This window comes from Lithobates pipiens, unplaced genomic scaffold (assembly GCF_037356315.1).
Source record: "Lithobates pipiens isolate NorthernLeopardFrog02 unplaced genomic scaffold, aLitPip1_a1.2 Scaffold_22, whole genome shotgun sequence".
Classification (NCBI taxonomy): Eukaryota; Metazoa; Chordata; class Amphibia; order Anura; family Ranidae; genus Lithobates; species Lithobates pipiens.
The window spans coordinates 258,829,704-258,848,886 of NW_027507784.1; the positions used below are offsets into that span (position 1 = coordinate 258,829,704).

A 19,183-nucleotide genomic window follows, 5' to 3' on the forward strand; every position below is an offset into this window, starting at 1 on the left:
GTGTATCAGCTTTATATTGTTATCTGCTTATTTTTATCATATGGTTTAAGATCCCATTTTATATGTAATTGTACCATATTACTACGTTTATTGATAGCTGATGCCCTACAGAGGTGGTATTTCTTCTACTGTTCTGTGTCACCAAGGTTTCATATGACTGTGTATATATTAACTGTATTGGGACACAAATCATTATTATCACTAACATGCTTTAACAATCTTTCCTTTTAATATACTGTCATATAATAAACTTTGACTTTTCTATTTACTACATTCTTCATTTAAAGAACTCCGATCAGGTTATAGGGAGATGATTATTCCTAATCTTTATGGACAGCATACTGACAGGAATGGTACCAGCTGATTGGCAAAAAGCCCAGGTGATACCAGTATTCAAAAAAAGGCAGAGATATATTCCTGGAAACGACAGGACTGTCAATCTAACATTGAGAATATGTAAACTATTTAAGGGAATGATAAGGGACCCTATCTAAACATTTTCTAATGAAAACCGTATCATTAGTAGTAATCAGCATGTGTATACAAAGGGTTATTCTTTCCAAACCAATCTGCTAACCTTCTACAAGAAAGTGAGCTGCCCTCTAGATCAGGCTTTCTCAACCTTTTAACCCTAGAGGAACCCCAAAATTAAATTTCAGGTCTCAAGGAACCCTTACTAAAACCGATTCATCAGGGGTCAATAGAACAATGCCCCTTATACTGGTGGTGAATAGGAAGAATGTTCCCCTTAAAATGATGCTCAGAATGCTTCCCTTAAAGACAGCTAAAAATATATTTTGTGTCATGCTGCTGGCTTTGCTAAGCGATGCTGAACCTTGAACTCTGTAGGCACCATCAAAAAGGTGGTTCATTAGCCACAACTCTAGGAACCCCTAGCAACCTCTGGAGGAACCCCATGGTTCCACGGAACCCTGGTTGAGAATGGCTGCTCTAGATAAAGGTAGGCTTGCGGATGTGGTGTATCTGGATTTTGCAATAGCATTTGATACAGTCCCCCACAAATGCTTTAAGGGGTTGTAAACCCTCTAGGTTTTTTACCTTGATGTATTCTATGCATCCCGTTGCTGTCAATCGAATCCAGTGATACGGGAGCCAGGGGCGGGGCTGGGTTCTGATGTCTGTGTCAATGGACACAGCAGCAGGACTCGGGAGCGTGCCCGCACAAGTGCCCCCATGGCCACAAGTGCCCCGTGGAGAACCCCAGAAGAGGAGGATCAGGGCCACTCTGTGCAAAACTCTTGCACAGAGGAGGTAAGTATGACATGATTGTTATTTAAAAAAAAAAGGCTTTACAATCATTTTACAGACTGAGGTGCAGTATGTAGGTATAGCCCATAGAAAACTAGCTACAGGGGCGTGTCCAAAGGGGATGACATGTATTCAGACTGGTCTGGGGTGGTAAGTGGGGTACCCCAAGGCTCTGTCCTGGGACCGATTCTGTTTAAGGCATGGTTCACACCTATGCAGTTTGCTTTTGATCCGTTTCTGCGGTGCTTTTTGTTGTGCGTTGTGTTTTTGCACATGTGATTTTGCCGCGATTTGCACTTTGCATTATTTATGCTTTTTTTTGGTCAATGTGTTGTTGGGCAGATTAAAAAACAAAGTGCATATCACGGCAAAATTGCAGTAATATTGCAGAAAAAACGCACTACATGCTTTTCTGCAGCTTCTCCATTGAAGTCTATTGAATCGAATGAGCAAAAAAAAACACAGTTTTGCATTTAAAAGAAGTCTCTCTTTCCAAAAATGTAGCGGCTGAAGAAAATCAGATGTGAATGTGTCCCATAGGAAACCATGTTAAATGAATTGTAATGCATTTCTGAAAAAAGCACCCAAAAAATGCATAGGTGTAAACCAGGCCTTAATTAAATGATATAGAGCAGGGACCGGCAACCCCCAGCACATGTGCCAGAGGTGGCACGCAGCGGCATTCATGATGGCAAGTGAAGGGAAACCTAGAAGGAGACTCATCTCCCGCACAACAAAGCTGGCCGGCGTCTGCGCTCTATACGTACAAGGCAGCGGGTTGGTTCCCGCAGGTCTCCGTTCCCACCCTCCCTTTTCTTTTGGTTGTATTTACCTCTGCGGTTTTAATTTTTTGCGTTATAAACAAAAGAAGAGTGACAAGTTTGAAAAAAAAACGATATTTTTTAACTTTTTGCTATAATAAATATCCATAATAAATATGCAATTTTTTTTTTTAAACAAATTTTTTCCTCAGTTTAGGCCGATGTGTATTCTTCTACATATTTTTGATAAAAAAAAATCGCAATAAGCGTATATTGATTGGTTTAAGCAAAAGTTATAGTGCTTACAAGATAGAGGATAGATTTATAGCATTTTTATTATTATTATTTTTTTTTACTTGTAATGGCGGCGATCTGCCATTTTTGTATTTTTATTGTGACTGCGATATTGCGGCGGACATATCGGACACTTTTGACACATTTTTGGGACCATTCACATTTATACAGTGATCCGTGCTATAAAAATGCATTGATTACTGTATAAATGTGACGGGAAGGGGTTAACACTAGGGGGTGATCAAGGGATTAATAGGTTCCCTAACTGGGGGGGAGGGGATTCACAAGGGGAGGAGACCGATCGGTGTTTCTCTGTACTGAGAACACACCATTGGTCTCCTCTCCTCTCCTCTGAGAGTACCGTGGATCTGTGTGTTCCAATACACACAGATCCACGGCCCTGCTGTGTTACCAGGTACGCACATCGAGTCCCCAGTGACACGGCACACACGTGCCCGCCTGGTGGACCGGGAAGGCGAGGGGATGAGATGCAATGAGAGTTGCGCCACCTGGCAGTCAATTGACAGCCGGCGGTTGGCAAGCAGTTAAAGAGGACCTGTGGTAGCTGTACAGAATGAGGGTGTAAGGTGGGTAACAATCATCTTTGCTGAGATAAAAGGTTTGTGCAGGTGGGGGGATGGGGGCTATTTGTGCAGTGAAGGTTAATCGGGATATGGGGGGATTGTAATAGGAGAAGGAATGGGTGGAGATGTGCTAAGAGGGAGTGAGGATTCTTACTAAATGTGGGGATTGGTGGGGGGGTTGGGATATGAGAGAGAATTGGGGAGATTTGTGCGAGGAGAGGGGATTGGGAGGATTTGTGGGAGGAAAGGGGATTGGGAGGATTTGTGCGAGGAGAGGGAGTGGGGAATTTGTGTGAGGAGGGGGGATTTGTGCTAGGAGATGGGATTGGGGGGGATTTGTGCTAGGAGACGGGATGGGGGATTTGTGCGAGGGGGATTTGTGCTAGGAGAGGGGATTGGGGGGATTTGTGCTAGGAGAGGACATTGGGGGGGTTTGTGCTACGAGAGGGGATGGGGGAGTGTGCAAGGAGGGGGGATTTGTGCTAGGAGTGGGGATTGGGGGGGGGGATTTGTGCTAGGAGAGGGGATGGGGGATTTGTGCAAGGAAGGGGGGACATGTGCTGGGAGAGGGGATTGGGGGGGATTTGTACGAGGAGGGGGGATTAGGGAGATTTGTGCGAGGAGAGGGGATTGGGAGGAGTTGTGCGAGGAAAGGGGATTGGGAGGAGTTGTGCGAGAAGAGGGGATTGGGAGGAGTTGTGCGAGAAGAGGGGATTGGGAGGATTTGTGCGAGAAGAGGGGATTGGGAGAATTTGTGCAAGGAGAGAGCATTGGAGAGGGATTTGTGCGAGGAGGGGAGATTTGTGCTAGTAGAGGGAGTGGGGGATTTGTGCTAGGAGAGGGGATTGGGGGGGATTTGTGCTAGGAGAGGATTTGTGCTAGGAGAGGGGATTGGGGGGATTTGTGCTAGGAGCGTGATAGTACATGCATTGGGGCTCACATGAGAGCTTAAGGTACAGGTTTTTCACTGATCCGAGGTGTGTAGGTGAAAAAAATAGGCGAGGGTAGCCTTGGCAATGCTATCTGCATTTGGATATATTTATATGTGTTCATTTCTTATTATTCAAATAGTGTACAGCATTTACTTTATAAAAATAACTTTTCATAATTGATCATGTGATGTTTATAGTATTTGAGTATTTTTTAGCCCTGAATAAATGAAAGGGTAACACTTGGTCTTCACTTAACACTATAAAAACAGCATGACATCGGTGTCAGGTGGAGGTAGACCTTCCCCTATTTTGTAACTGTCTGTCCAAGTTACCTGTTAGCATATGGTTATAGAGTGGGGGGTAATAGCCACTGTAACACCAACATTAATGTAAGTGGGTGATTTTTACTTGCTTGTGATAACATTAGCTGGAAGCAAAATTAAACTTTTTGTGTAGGTGTAAAAATAAGACCCCTTCTAATATAAAATTGATTTGTTGTCTGTTGTAGTTTCAGCATTTCTTCAATGTGTTACTTTGCTTCACTTTTTAGGTGATCGCCTTCATGAACTCCCCCTTTGGACAATACTTGGAAGAGCGCCCATTCATATCCCTCTCGCTTCTGGTCTTTATAGCACTGTCTGCAGTTCCTTTTGGCCTGTTTCTGATTATGATCATTGGGACAGCAGTGATTGCATGCCTTGGCGTCATAATAATTGAAGGTAATGAATAGATGCTTGAAAAGATACATGATTTATAACTACTATATATTTGCATTGATTTACTAAAGGCAAATAAACTGTGCACTTTGCTAATTGCAGTTGACCCAGAGTTTAGTAAATGGGCAGAAGCCGTGCTGACTTCCATCAACCAATCGTGTGCAAGCAAAAATGCTGTTTTTTTTAAATGTTCCTTGCACGTGATGGGCTATTTGCAAAGTAAAGCTTTACCTCATTTACTAAGCTCTGGAGCAAAAGTGCACAGTCTATATATACCTTTAGTGAATCAACCCCATTGTGTTTTACATCAAACAGCTTACATACAGTTGTGCTCAAATGTTTGCATACCCTGGCAGAAATTGTGAATTTTTGGCATTAATATTGAAAATATGACTGATCATGCCAAAAAACTGTCTTTAAGGATAGCAATTTATACACGGACACTAATTGTGATTTAAAAAGCCACAAATGTGGGAAATTAACCTTTAATTGTCATTTACATTTAAATGACATAACCTGTGTGCGCCACCTTCTGTGTCTGTACCAAGGCCAGACATTCCAGGCAGGGCTGTCTTTAATATTGATTGGACCCTGGGCAAAAATTTTCTTGGGGGGGGCCCCCCATGCACTTTTGCTCTCCACCTGCTCTGAGACATACAATAAATAGCAGCTAGACTCAAAATAAGTTTACGGAATCAGATCAGGAAGCTCATGCGATTGGTTGCCAGAGGTTACAGTGTACCATTACCGCTCACTGACTGGTTGCTAGAGGTAACAGCACAAATTTTGGCTCACTGATTAGTTGTTAAAGGTTACAGCACATGATTTCTGCTTGTTGATTGGTTGCTAGAGATTACTATGGATACGACCTCAGGGGGGCATGATATACAGATAAATGCCACTGGCTGTCCCTATTTACATATGAATGCCGGTAATTTACATGTAAACACAGGGTCTGAAGGTGAGTCATCTGTACACAACAATAAGGCAGAGCTGGGCAGCATTAGTAGCAGCACTTCACACTGAGATATGGGGACACAGCACAGGACTAAAACCTCAAGGGACAAGGGAATTTAAACCAGGATAGTTGACAAGTATGAAGCAGCTGCTTTGGGCCCCACAACAATGACAGGGCCCAGGGCAGCTGCTCTTTTTGCCCTGCCTTAAAAACGGCCTTAATCCCATGGTATGTAAACTTTTGATCAGGGCCAAAAGTTTTTTGGCATGATCAGTCATATTTTCAATATTAATGCCAAAATTTTTCACTTTCTGCCAGGTTATGCAAACTTTTGAGCACAACTGTATATATGTATTTTAACAGTATTTATACATGTTTGGCCAGTATTCTGCTTTAATATGGGCACCTTTTTATATTGTAGTAACTGTATGTAACAAGAATTCCTGCAATCTACAAAGAACATAGCAATTAGGCACACTGGACGTTTTTGCAACTGCTGTTTTTGGCTTCGGACGTTTTTTTTCTACAGTCAATAAACTTTTCAGTATGTTCTCCTATGTATCCATGCACACATAAACTGTTATCAACTGTTTTTGGCTGAGGTGTCTTTGGCTGTAAAAACCCCCAAAACTAGTGGGTTCTGAGGCCGCGTACACACGCGCGGACTGTTCGCCCAACTTTGTCCGTCCAACAGTTTCGGCAAACAGTCCGCTCAAACTTAGCATGGACGGACATGGCCACACACGACGGACGAACAGTTTGCTGAAACCGTGCGCGATGACGTGAACGGCACGTACGACGGGACGAAAAATACGACGTCCTATACACTGCATTATAGCTTTCGGCGTGAAAATCCTTTCTGAGCATGCGCGCAACTTTGTTTGACGAACAAGCCTACACACGAGCGGACTGTTCGCTGAAACAAGGTTTCAGCGGACAGTTTTACGGAATTTCCGAAAAACCTTGTCCGTCCAACTGTCCGCTGAAACTGTCCGCTGAAAGCCCACACACGAGCGGACTGTCCGCCCAAACACTGTTCAGCGGACAAAGTTGGACGAACAGTCCGCCCGTGTGTACGCGGCCTGAGAGTTTTTCAGCTGTAAAAAAGCTCTAACATCAAGAAAATGCAGAAAAACACAGATAAAAGCTTAAAAACGCAGCTCGCCAGCGTTTTTAAAATTTTTGATCCCATTGAAAAAAAAAAAAACTCTGAAAAATGCTATTGCAAGAACAAAAACTCACTGCAAAGCTACTGTTGTTTTTTTAGAACGTTATTATAACGTCCAGTGTGCATGAGGCCTTAAAAGCATCATTTAGACAAAATGAATGAATGAACACACAACATTTAACTGGAGACCAGCAAGATAACCCTTCACTCAAATGTTAACCTAATGTAGAGCTATACTTAAAGGGAAACTATATTTTATCCACTTCAGCCCCTGAAGGTTTTACCCCATTAATGACCAGGCCATTTTTTGCAATACGACACTGCATTACTTTAACTGACAATTGCGACGCTGTACCCAAATAAAATGCATGTCCTTTTTTTCCCACAAATAGAGCTTTCTTTTGGTGGTATTTGATCACCTCCTGCGGTTTTATTTTTTGTGCTAGAAAGAAAAAAAAAGTGACAATTAAAAAAAAAAAAAAAAAAAAAAAAATATATATATATATATATATATATATATATATATATCTCACTCCCAAAAAAAAATCTAATTTCTTCATCAATTTAGGCCAATATGTATTCCGCTATGTGTTTTTGATTAAAAAAATCCCAATAAGCATATATTGATGGGTTTGCGCAAAAGCTGTCTACAAACTATGTGATTTTTTTTTATTGCCATTTTATTTTTTACTAGTAATGACGGCGTCCAGCAATTTTTTTTTTTTTTTTTATTGTAGTTTTTCTTTTGTGGGACTGTGACATTGCATGGACAAATTGGACACCTAACTGACACTTTGGAGACTTTTTTCGGAACCAGTGACTTTATTACAGTGATCAGTACTAAATATATGCACTGTTACTGTGATAATGACATTGGCAGGGAAGGGGTTAGCAACAGGGGTAATCAAAGTGTTAAGTGTGTCCCTAGGGGGTGTTTGCTAACTGTATGGGGGGTAAACTGACTGAACACAGAGATCCGTGTTTTTGCTTTGCAGGAACACACAATCTCAATGTTCTCCCCTGGCAGAACGGGGATTTGCCTTGTTTACATTGGCAGATCGCTGTTCTGCCTCTTTGGGGATGATCGGCAGGTCCTGGCAGATATTACGTCCACCGGACCCGCTGATTGGCTCACCCTATGGCCAATCAGCACACAAGCCCGCGCTTATGCTGTCTATTGCACGAAATTACATACAGGTACGTAGTTTTGCGCAATAGAGCCGACCTGCCGTAATATATCTATGGTAAGCGATCGGCAAGCGGTTGTCCTTTAGCTGCACCCAAACTCTTAAATACAGCCTGCTGTGTAAAATACTTACCTTCTTTGTCGTAACAGCATTACTACGAGGCCTCATCTGGCAGAGCCAGTGCCAGGACGAAGTCATCTAGTGCTCAGAGCAAAGATGGTACTGTGCCCCCCCCATCCTATATGGAGAAGGGAATTGGGGCTAATTGCATTATGCAGAGCGAAATATGTCAGTGGCATGTGCTGAAATAGTACCAATAGTTGTGGTACACTGCAGAGAAAAGTGCTCCTGTGTCACTGGAAAGGAGGAGGACTGATGAGCCTCTTTGTCAGGGAGATGGAGGGAAGGGGTGGTTAAATCTGAGGGGTGTATAGAACAGGGATCTAGGGGGGCTCTGAGGGAGGAAGGGGGATGAAAGAACTCTAAGGGCTTGTTCAGACTTGCAGCTATCATTGCTGCCCCTTTAAAGAATGATCTGCATCTCCTTGTTCAGGTGGAAGGTCGGGGGGCTTTTGCTGCCCTCCATCCGCCCATGTGAACGAGGCTTTAGGACTTCAGGAGGGTTCAGCAGGGACTGGCTAAGATTTGAGCCATCTGTGGGCATGCTGATTGTTCTCAAGTCAATCCATTGATCGATTGATGATGGATTTTTACACGTGGTTATTGCCAGCTGCTATAGCTGCTAGCAGCAATCACTGTGCTCTCCCTGCAGGGATGGCTCCCCACGCCCCCTTCGGGGAGAACACAATAGCTCCGCAGGAGGGGTTTCCCCAAAAACACTGACTGTGTTGCTGAAGAAATCAAGCGATTTTCCTGCAACACATGGTTACAGGAAAGAACATTGCATAATCTTTGGCCTGCCTAAGGTATTGGGTCATGTTTTTCACTTGTTGGAGGGAGGGCAGTAAAAACAAAATCAGCTGTATGGGGGTATACATATATGCAGCAAAAATGATCTCCTGTCATGATCAGTGGGCAGAATGGTCTGCTAAATGCAACCCATGCAAGTAAGGCCGCGTACACACGCGCGGACTGTTCGCCCAACCTTGTTCGGCAAACAGTTTGTCAAACAGTCCGCTCAAAATTTGCATGAGCGGACTTGCCCACACACGAGCGGACTGTTTGACGAACAAGGTTGGGCAAACAGTTCGCTCAACTTTTGAAATGAACGGACTCGCCCACGTAAGGAGGAGGCAAATCCGCCCATTTCGAGCGCGTGTACAGGTAGGCGGGGCCCGCGAAGGAGACGTCGCGGGCTCCGCCGCCTGGAATGGGCTTAAAGGGGAACCCCCAACGCCGAAAAAAATCGGCGTGGGGGTTCCCCCCAAGTCCACACCAGACCCTTGTCCGAGCACGCTACCCGGCCGGCCAGGAAAGGGGGGCGAGCGAGCGCGCCCCCCCCCTCCTGAGCCGTACCAGGCCGCGTGCCCTCAACATGGGGGGTGCCTTGGGGAAGGGGGGGCCGCGCGGCCCCCCCACCCCAAAGCACCTTGTCCCCATGTTGATGAGGACAAGGGCCTCTTCCCGACAACCCTGGCCGTTGGTTGTCGGGGTCTGCGGGCGGGGGGCTTATCGGAATCCGGGAGCCCCCTTTAAGAAGGGGGCCCCCGGATACCGGCCCCCCACCCTATGTGAATGAGTATGGGGTACAATGTACCCCTACCCATTCACCTGTGAAATAAAGTACAAATAAAAACACAACACAGGGGGAAAAAATATTTTATTGCACAGCCGGGGGTCTTCCGTCTTCGGGGGTCTTCTCGCCGGACTCCTCCGCTATGTGTGTGTAGCTCTTTTGCCAGCGGAGGAGTCCGGCTTTCTTCCTCCCCGCCGCCGGCCTCTTCTCCCGACTTCGGGGGTCTTGTCCCCCTCTTCGGTTCTTCTGCCGGGCCACCGCGCCTGGTCCGGTGGCCCGGTCTTCTGTCGCCGTCTTCCGTTCTTCTGTCGCCGCCTTCGGTTCTTCTGCCGGGCCACCGCGCCTTCTTGTAGCTCTTTTACAGGCGGTGGCCCGGTCTTCTGTCGCCGTCGCCGCCTTCCGTTCTTGTTCTTCTTCTTGTTCTTCTTGTTCTTCTCCAGGCGATGTTGACTCGACGAGCTCTCCGGCCGGAATGCCGGGGACGCGCTGTGCGGTCACTTATATAGTGACAATGGGGCGGGGTCACATGGTATATGTCACATGGGTTGGTCACATGGGTTGATGTCACATGGGGACTATGACATCGTAAGGGGGCGGGGTCACCATGTGACATCAACCCATGTGACATATACCATGTGACCCCGCCCCATTGTCACTATATAAGTCACAGCGCAGGGCGGCTCTGGCATTCCGGCCGGAGGGAGCGACGTGTCAACATCGCCTGGAGAAGAACAAGAAGAACAAGAAGAAGAACACGAACGGAAGGCGGCGACGGCGACAGAAGACCGGGCCACCGCCTGTAAAAGAGCTACAAGAAGGCGCGGTGGCCCGGCAGAAGAACCGAAGGCGGCGACAGAAGAACGGAAGACGGCGACAGAAGACCGGGCCACCGGACCAGGCGCGGTGGCCCGGCAGAAGAACCGAAGAGGGGGACAAGACCCCCGAAGTCGGGAGAAGAGGCCGGCGGCGGGGAGGAAGAAAGCCGGACTCCTCCGCTGGCAAAAGAGCTACACACACATAGCGGAGGAGTCCGGCGAGAAGACCCCCGAAGACGGAAGACCCCCGGCTGTGCAATAAAATATTTTTTCCCCCTGTGTTGTGTTTTTATTTGTACTTTATTTCACAGGTGAATGGGTAGGGGTACATTGTACCCCATACTCATTCACATAGGGTGGGGGGCCGGTATCCGGGGGCCCCCTTCTTAAAGGGGGCTCCCGGATTCCGATAAGCCCCCCGCCCGCAGACCCCGACAACCAACGGCCAGGGTTGTCGGGAAGAGGCCCTTGTCCTCATCAACATGGGGACAAGGTGCTTTGGGGTGGGGGGGCCGCGCGGCCCCCCCCTTCCCCAAGGCACCCCCCATGTTGAGGGCACGCGGCCTGGTACGGCTCAGGAGGGGGGGCGCGCTCGCTCGCCCCCCTTTCCTGGCCGGCCGGGTAGCGTGCTCGGACAAGGGTCTGGTGTGGACTTGGGGGGAACCCCCACGCCGATTTTTTTCGGCGTTGGGGTTCCCCTTTAAGCCCATTCCAGGCGGCGGAGCCCGCGACGTCTCCTTCGCGGGCCCCGCCTACCTGTACACGCGCTCGAAATGGGCGGACTTTCCGAGCGGGAACAGTCCGCTCATTTCGAAAGTACAGCGGACAAGCCCACACACGGGCGGACTGTTCGCTCAAACACAGTTTCAGCGGACAGTTTTTCGGAATTTCCGAAAGACTTTGTCCGTCCAACTGTCCGCTGAAACTGTCCGCTGAAAGCCCACACACGAGCGGACTGTCCGCCCAAACACTGTTCAGCGGACAAGGTTGGGCGAACAGTCTGCCCGTGTGTACGCGGCCTAAATGGAGCAAGCTGCACCTGACTGCAATTCACACGATTTTGGCATAGTGGTGCAGGATTTTAGGGGTTAACCACTTCCTATTGTAAAATGACAGCTGGGCAAGACTTTCCTCATTCCGGGTGAACGTCATATGACTTATTTCTCTGTGCTGCCTCTGATTAATGCCCTCCTTGCCCGGTCAGTGAGTTTTGGTGTGCGGCAGTCTCTTGGCAGGTTTGCTGTTGTGCCATGTTCTTTCCATTTGGTTATGATAGATTTGATGGTGCTCCTAGGGATCATCAAAGATTTGGATATTTTTTATTAACCTAACCCTGACTTGTACTTCTCAACAACATTGTCCCTTACTTGTTTGGAGAGTTCCTTGGTTTTCATGGCAGTGTTTGGTTAGTGGTGCCTCTTGCTTAGGTGTTGCAGCCACTGGGGACTTTCAAAAAGGTGTGTATATGTAGTGACAGATCATGTAACGCTTAGATTGCACACAGGTGGACATCATTTCACTAATTGTGACTTGTGAAGGTAATTGGTTGCACCAGAGCTTTTTATGGGTGTTATAACAAAGGGGGTGAATACATACGCACATGCCAATTATCAGTTTTTGGTTTCTGAAAAATTGTTTTATGTATATAGTTTTCTAATTTTCCTTCGCCAACTTAGACTATTGTGTTCTGATCCATCACATATATTTCAGTTAAAAAAAAAAAAAACATTGAATTAAAGTCTGTAATGTAACAAAATGGGTAAAAAGCCAAGGGGGTGAATACTTTTGCAAGGCACTGTATAGCTAAACAGATGGCTCTGATTTGATTCATTGTCCAAGTGTGTGGAAACCAGGGCAAGAATAATGGAATTCATTCAAATTCAGCACAGTGTGTTCAGGGAATTATCTTGAGAGCAAAAAGCAAGTAAGTGCACTTGCTAGAGCAACAACCTGATTGCTTTTGGTCAACTGAACAGCACATGATATTTAATCCTTTGTCCTTAACATAAGGAGATGAATTCAGTTGGAGATGTTTTCTTTTTGCATCTACTCAACGCAATCCTTTTGTATTTGTTTCCAATAATTTTCTCTGGCAGCCAGTGATAATAAAATATTCAGTCTCTTCTGTCTTCAATTTTTCAGGGTATATGATTATTTATAAGGTATGAGCAAAGATGGCCCACATAAATGGATGACACTGTTTTGTTATTTTTAAGCTATGGCAGAAGTTACTTTTTAAAACATTTTCTAGTCACCTGATATAGTAAAATTCTATATAAGGTTTCCAGTATTATTTCCAGTATTACCAACTGAATTTTAAATATTTGGAAAGCTCTTCTGGTTTTACACAGCATTTGACAGGTATTCAGATATTGTATTGTCTATTTGCTTTTATTTTGTTGACCGAAGATAAGAGTGTTTTGCATAAGCCGTCTTCCTCTTTTAGACTTTTTAATTTTGTTGTGTCATAACAGGAAATTAAAAATGAAAATTTAATTTGTTTTTTTTGTTATTGTTGCTGATCTACCAAAAAAGAGTAATAGCATTGAAGTGGAAAAAACAACATTATTGTCCAAATTACCAAATGAAAATCTACGGAACCGGATAAGTCTGCCCCCTCTCCCCATTCCTTTTTTGCCCTTACCCTGGAACCCTTCCTCTGTAAGATCAGAGTGGTTGCAAAGTCCCCACAATAAACTTCCATGACAGGTTCTCTTATGGGCCAATAGTAATGGCAGTGTGTATTTTTATTCTCTTTGGAGAGAGGGAGATACAGAGACTGCAAAGAGAACAGGATGATGGAAAGTCAGTTTACTGACAGAAACAGGCAGGATCTACCAGGTATTATACTATATGGAAAAGAAGAAAAAGCATTGCTAAATATTATTGGTACAAAAATATTAAAGGAGGGATCAGAGTTAGGAAGGAAGGATTGGTCCAAGCAAAGAAGAATTGGTTAAAGGAAGGATCGGTCAGTCGATCGCAGGTAGGAACGATCAGACGATTTCAGGAAGCATCAAACTAAGGAAGGATTGGCCGACCGATCGCAAGAAGGATCCACGCTCTGTTCCACGGGTGTACACAATTTTAACCACTTAAGGATCAGGCCTCTTTTTCAGACTCGGTGTTTACATGTTTAAAACTGTTTTTTTTGCTAGAAAATTACTTAGAAACCCCAAACATTTTATATATGTTTTTTTTCTAACACCCTAGAGAATAAAATGGCGGTCATAGCAATACTTTTTTTCACACCGTATTTGCGCCATTTTTTTGGAAAAAAATCACTTTTTTTGAATAAAATAAGACAACAGTAAAATTAGCCCAATTTTTTGGTATATTGTGAAAGATAATGTTACGCTGAGTAAAGTGATACCCAACATGCCGCGCTTCAAAATTGCGCGCGCTCGTGGAATGGCGTCAAACATTTAGCCTCAAAAATCTCCATAAGCAACATTTAAAAAATTCTACAGGTTGCATTTTTTGCGTTACAGAGGAGGTCTAGGGCTAGAATTATTGCTCTCACGCTACCAATCACGGCGATACCTCACATGTGTGGTTTGACTACCATTTTCATATGCGTGCGCTACTCACGTATGCGCTCACTTCTGCGCGCGAGCTCGTCGGGACGGGGTCTTTTTAAAAAACTTTTTTTTTTTCTTATTTATTTTAATTGATTTTATTTATTTTACACTGTTTTAAAAAAATAAAAATAAAAAAAAGGATCACTTTTATTCCTATTACAAGGAATGTAAACATCCCTTGTAATAGAAAAAAGCATGACAGGTCCTCTTAAATATGAGACCTGGGGTCAAAAAGACTTCAGATCTCATATTTGAACTTAAATGCAATTAAAAAAAAAAAAGTCATTTGAAAAAACGACATTGAAAAATATACCTTTAAGAGGTATGGGCGGAAGTGACGTTTTGACGTCGCTTCCACCCTCCTATGGTATAGAGATGGGTGGGGGCCATCTTAGCCTCACTTGTCTCTATACCCAGCACAGGAAAGGACCCGATCACCTCCGCCGATACCGACGGCTCCGGTAAGCGGCGGAGGGCGCGGGAGAGCAGCGGGGGGCACCTTTCCTGCCGGTGATCTCACGGCGAACGCTGTGGAGACCACCGTTATCGCACACACGACCGGCGCTTGGAGAGATGGATATCTCGGTTGTGGCAGCAGCTGCTGCCGTTACCGAGATATCCCTCTTCAAAAAATGGACGTACATCGGCGTGCGCCGGTCATAAAGTGGTTAAAGTGTGACATGTTTGATATCTACCCAGAGTAACTATATTTTAACAAAAATTGGGCATTATATAGAGTTTGTGTGCAAAAAAATTAAAGTATTTTTTTTTCCCCCAAAAATTGTGTTTGAAAAATCGCTGCACAAATACTGTGTGACATAAAAAATTGAAACGTCCACCATTGTATTTTCTTGGGCCTCTGATAAATAAACATATATAATGTAAAGTAATTCTATAGCAAAAAAATACAGATTTTTACATGTAGGAGAGAAATGGCAGAATTGGCCTGAGTGGGAACTGGTTAACAAAGAGGAGGGGAGGAGTAGCTTTAGGGGAATAGCATTGCTCTACTGTATCTTGCAGGAGAAGAGGGAAGGGGCAGGGAGGAGATTTTTCTCACACAGACTGCACACTAGGGAACTGACAAGGAGAGGAGGGAGGCAGAGATGCACAGGAGAGAGCTAGAATGACTGTGGCACCTGCCCTGACCACACTTTCATGGCTCAGCAACCATGATAACGTGGTGAGCTCACAGAGGGATGACCGGAACAGGCAGGATCAACCAGGTTCTGTAGAAATAGAAAGGGACAATTGACATGGCACAGCATTATGCTATAGCTCCTGCCTTAAAAGGACAGGAGCATGATTTTTAATTTTTTTTGGGTTACAACCTCTTTAACCACTTCAGCCCTGGAAGATATGACTGCTCAATGACAAGAGCATTTTTTGAGATACAGCACTGTGTCGTTCTAACAATTGCGTGGTGGTACGACGCTGTACCTGAACAAAATTGACATCCTTTTTTTCCCACAAATAGAGCTTTCTTTTGGTGGTATCATCTCTGCGGTTTTCATTTTTTGCGCTATAAATAAAAAAAGAGCAACAATTTTGAAAAAACAATATTTTGTACTTTTTGCTTTGTTTGTGCAAAAGGTATAGCGTCTACGAAATAGGGGATAGATTTATGGCATTTTTATTATTTATTTTACTAGTAATGGAGGCTATCTGCAATTTTTATCGTGACTGCGACATTCTGGTGGACACGTCGGACACTTTTGACACATTTTTGGAACGATTGACAAATATACAGCGATCAGTGTTATAAAAATGCACTGATTACTGTATCAAATGTTACTGGCAGGGAAGGGGTTAACATTAGGGGCGATCAATGGGTTAAATGTGTTCCCTGACTGTGTGTTCTAACTGTAGGGGGAGGGGACAGACTAGAGGGGATGACAGATTGTGGTTCTTAGCTAATAGGAATTTAGCTATATATATATATATATTTTTTTTCTCAAAAGTAGGATTCAAAGGATCAGGGAGGATTATTGGTATGGTAAAATTAATAATTGAAACAATAAATACATCTACAAAAAATGTAAAAAAATCATTAGATGAAAGGATTGACATAAAAATGTAATAAATTTATAAAAATACAAAGCAATTTGTACTAATAAACAGAATATGATATACAGACACATGAATCAAAAAGCAACATTCATAATAACAATGGGGCAAGAGCATCTAAGTTTATGCATCCGTGAGGACGCCTAAAGCACAAGGATAAGATCATAATGGTCAGATATGGTGGACACTATTACTACATATGCGCATATATATATATATATATAATAATTACGGGTGCGCACAAACAAATGTACACACACACGCATATATACACGCCTGAGGGACAAGTAAACCTCTCTGGACGACTGTACATTGTGTGTAGCTATTATATACTTAGTTACTTACCAACCTGCAGAGGGAGGTGGTGTAATACCCAAAGGACATGTTGGTGATGAGGAAGGAAATGATAGAGAAGGAATGGGAAAGTTAAAAAGGGGAAAGGGTGATGGAAGGGAAAAGGGGGATGGGGGAGGGGGAAGGGAAAAAGTGGAAAAGGAGGGAAAAGAAAAAAGAGAAAAATAAGAAAACTATGGAACTATGAAGGACCCCAGAGACCTGAAATGATGCAAAAGAACGTGTTTGAATGTATGACTATAACAATACATATAGTAAACACTAAGATTTAGATAACTTTATGGACCTAAATTTCTTCATTGAGGCAATGGGGCTTTAAAGTATTAAGTGTGTAAATCCAGAGAGTTTCTTGTTTACACAGGCGTTGGAATCTTCCAGCTGGTGTATATTTATCTGGTATATATTCAATAATACATACTTGGAGAGCAGAGGTGGCATTTGGATGGTGAATGTTGAAATGACGTGACACTATATTGTGAACTGCCCTCCTTTACTGCCCGATGGTGTTCCCCAAACCTAACCCTCATGGCTGTAATGGTTCTACCAACATATAGCATTCTGCACGCACGGGACAGGCAGTACACAACGTGTCATGGAGCAATTATAAAATGAGTTAAAGAGGGATTCCACCAAAAAAAAAAAATATTAAAAGCCAGCAGCTATAAATACTACAGCTGCTGACTTTTAATAAATGGACACTCCACTGTCCCGGGTTCCAGCGATGCCGGCAGCCGAGGCCGATCGATCGCTCGGCTCTCGGCTGCTGCTGCCACCATTCTAGGTGAGGGAATCAGGAAGTGAAGCGAATCGGCTTCACTTCCCGGTTCCCTACTGCGCATGCGCGAGTCGTGCAGCGCAATAGGAAATCTCCGCGCTGTCACTGGGACCCGTGTGTGTCCCAGCAGACAGCGCGGCAGGGCAGGAAATGGCGTAGACTCCCACGGGAGTCTATGCCCGGAAGTGGGTGTAAATACCTGTCTTTGACAGGTATCTCCACCCCCCCCCCCCCTGAAAGGTGTCAATTGTGACACCGGAGGGGGGGAGGGATCCGATCAGCGGAGGTTCCACTTTAGGGTGGAATCCCGCTTTAAGAGTGAACGTTTTGTCGTGGCAACAAAACTTTTTTTGCCATGGGAAACGTGTGAGCAAGTAAGGCACAAAGCCTTATTACAATCAAACATACCTATTATTAATGGGATTAGTGTGAGTTGTTTCAGGATAGTTGTCTTGGTTTGAGATTTTATTTTACTGGGCGCCATTTTACTTTTAACACTCGGGGCCTTATGATATGCAAACTTTGGTAATGTGGGGAGGGAGATGGTTAGATGGGGATCCTGTGTTAAAATGGACCAATGTTTTTTTGAAAATATTTTCCATTTTCTTATGGCTAGCATGATATTGTGTAATGAATCTAGTGACAGATTCAGAAGATTTTTTTCTGCGTAATGGGCATGTTCTCTGTGTGATATGCAGAACATGCTTCATTCACAAGATAGGGGGAAAACCTTTATCAATATATGGACTTTGTTCTATACCAGGACTTTTTCTACATACTGATCAATTGTGATCATTATTACTGATGTTGCTATAAGTTGTGTTCATCATTTTATTATCCTTGATATTGTATGTGCATTGTGCTGTTTTAGTTTACATAACCCAGTGTTTGCCCCCATCATTGCACTATCGTTCCTTTTCTACTGTGTTGCTCATTGAAGCTTATGTATGTGCAACAGATTGGCCAAACACTTATGTTTAAGTTTAAATAACCCTCCATTTCTTAATTGCCCCTCTTGTCATTGTTCATAGACACATGCACACAGATATATATATATATATGTATATGTATATGTGTATATATATATATATATATATATATATATATATATATATATATATATATATAGTTTGCCTATGTATAAAATTGACGTAATACATAAATTGGAGGATTCCAAATACAGTACATCAGATGAATTATATACCATTTTTCCACCAAACTATTTTTCTCAAGACTCCCGTCACAGGCCGGACGCCAAATATGGAGACATGTAAAAGAATGAAATGCATTGAAGAGCTTTTCATCCCAGCCAATCAACAGTGGTGGGATGGCTTCTTTTTAAAACAATATTTTTGGTCCAAAATTTCACCACTAGTGTATGCAGTAAATGAGCCCGAGCAACCTGCAGCGCCAAGACAGGAAATTAAAAAACGAACACTCAGGGCCAAGGTACCCACAGACTGTGGTGGGTAGTAGTAAAGGTGTAATGGTGAAAGTGCACGGATGACGTATGGACTACAGGCGAGAAGATTGTGGGACGACAATCAATTAAAAACGAAACCTCAGCCTGTATGGATCTGTAGACGTGACAGATCCTGGATGTAAGCACAAGCTAACGTGAATGCAGCGAGTGAAAAGGCAATGACATGAAAAGGCATATGACAAACATGGGAAGCGTAAGAAACATGGGAAGCGTAAGAAACATGGGAAGCGTAAGAAACATGGGAAGCGTAAGAAACATGGGAAGCGTAAGAAACATTGGAAGCGTAAGAAACATTGGAAACATGGGAAGCGTAAGACATACAGCAATCGTAAGAAATACGGGAAACGTAAGAAAACATGGGAATCATGAGAAACGTAAGAAGGCGAGAAACATGGGAAAGGCGAGAAACATTGAAAATGCAAGAAAACACGGGAAACATGAAAACTTAAGAAACATAACAAACTTAAGAAACATGAATGAGGCATGAGAACCGTAACTTGCATGAGAACTGTAACTTGCATGAGAACCGTAACTTGCGCGAGA

The 19,183-nt window shown here is 43.9% G+C and overlaps 1 protein-coding gene across 1 annotated transcript in view; it reads left to right on the forward strand.

Moving 5' to 3' along the window:
- The window catches only part of LDAF1 (lipid droplet assembly factor 1), a 222,249-nt gene that overhangs the window by 165,897 nt on the left and 37,169 nt on the right, over positions 1 to 19,183 (forward strand). Inside the window, exon 3 of the mRNA XM_077448991.1 lies at positions 4,391 to 4,559. Coding sequence (XP_077305117.1) covers positions 4,391 to 4,559 — 169 coding nt within the window. The remainder of the gene's footprint in view (positions 1 to 4,390; positions 4,560 to 19,183) is intronic.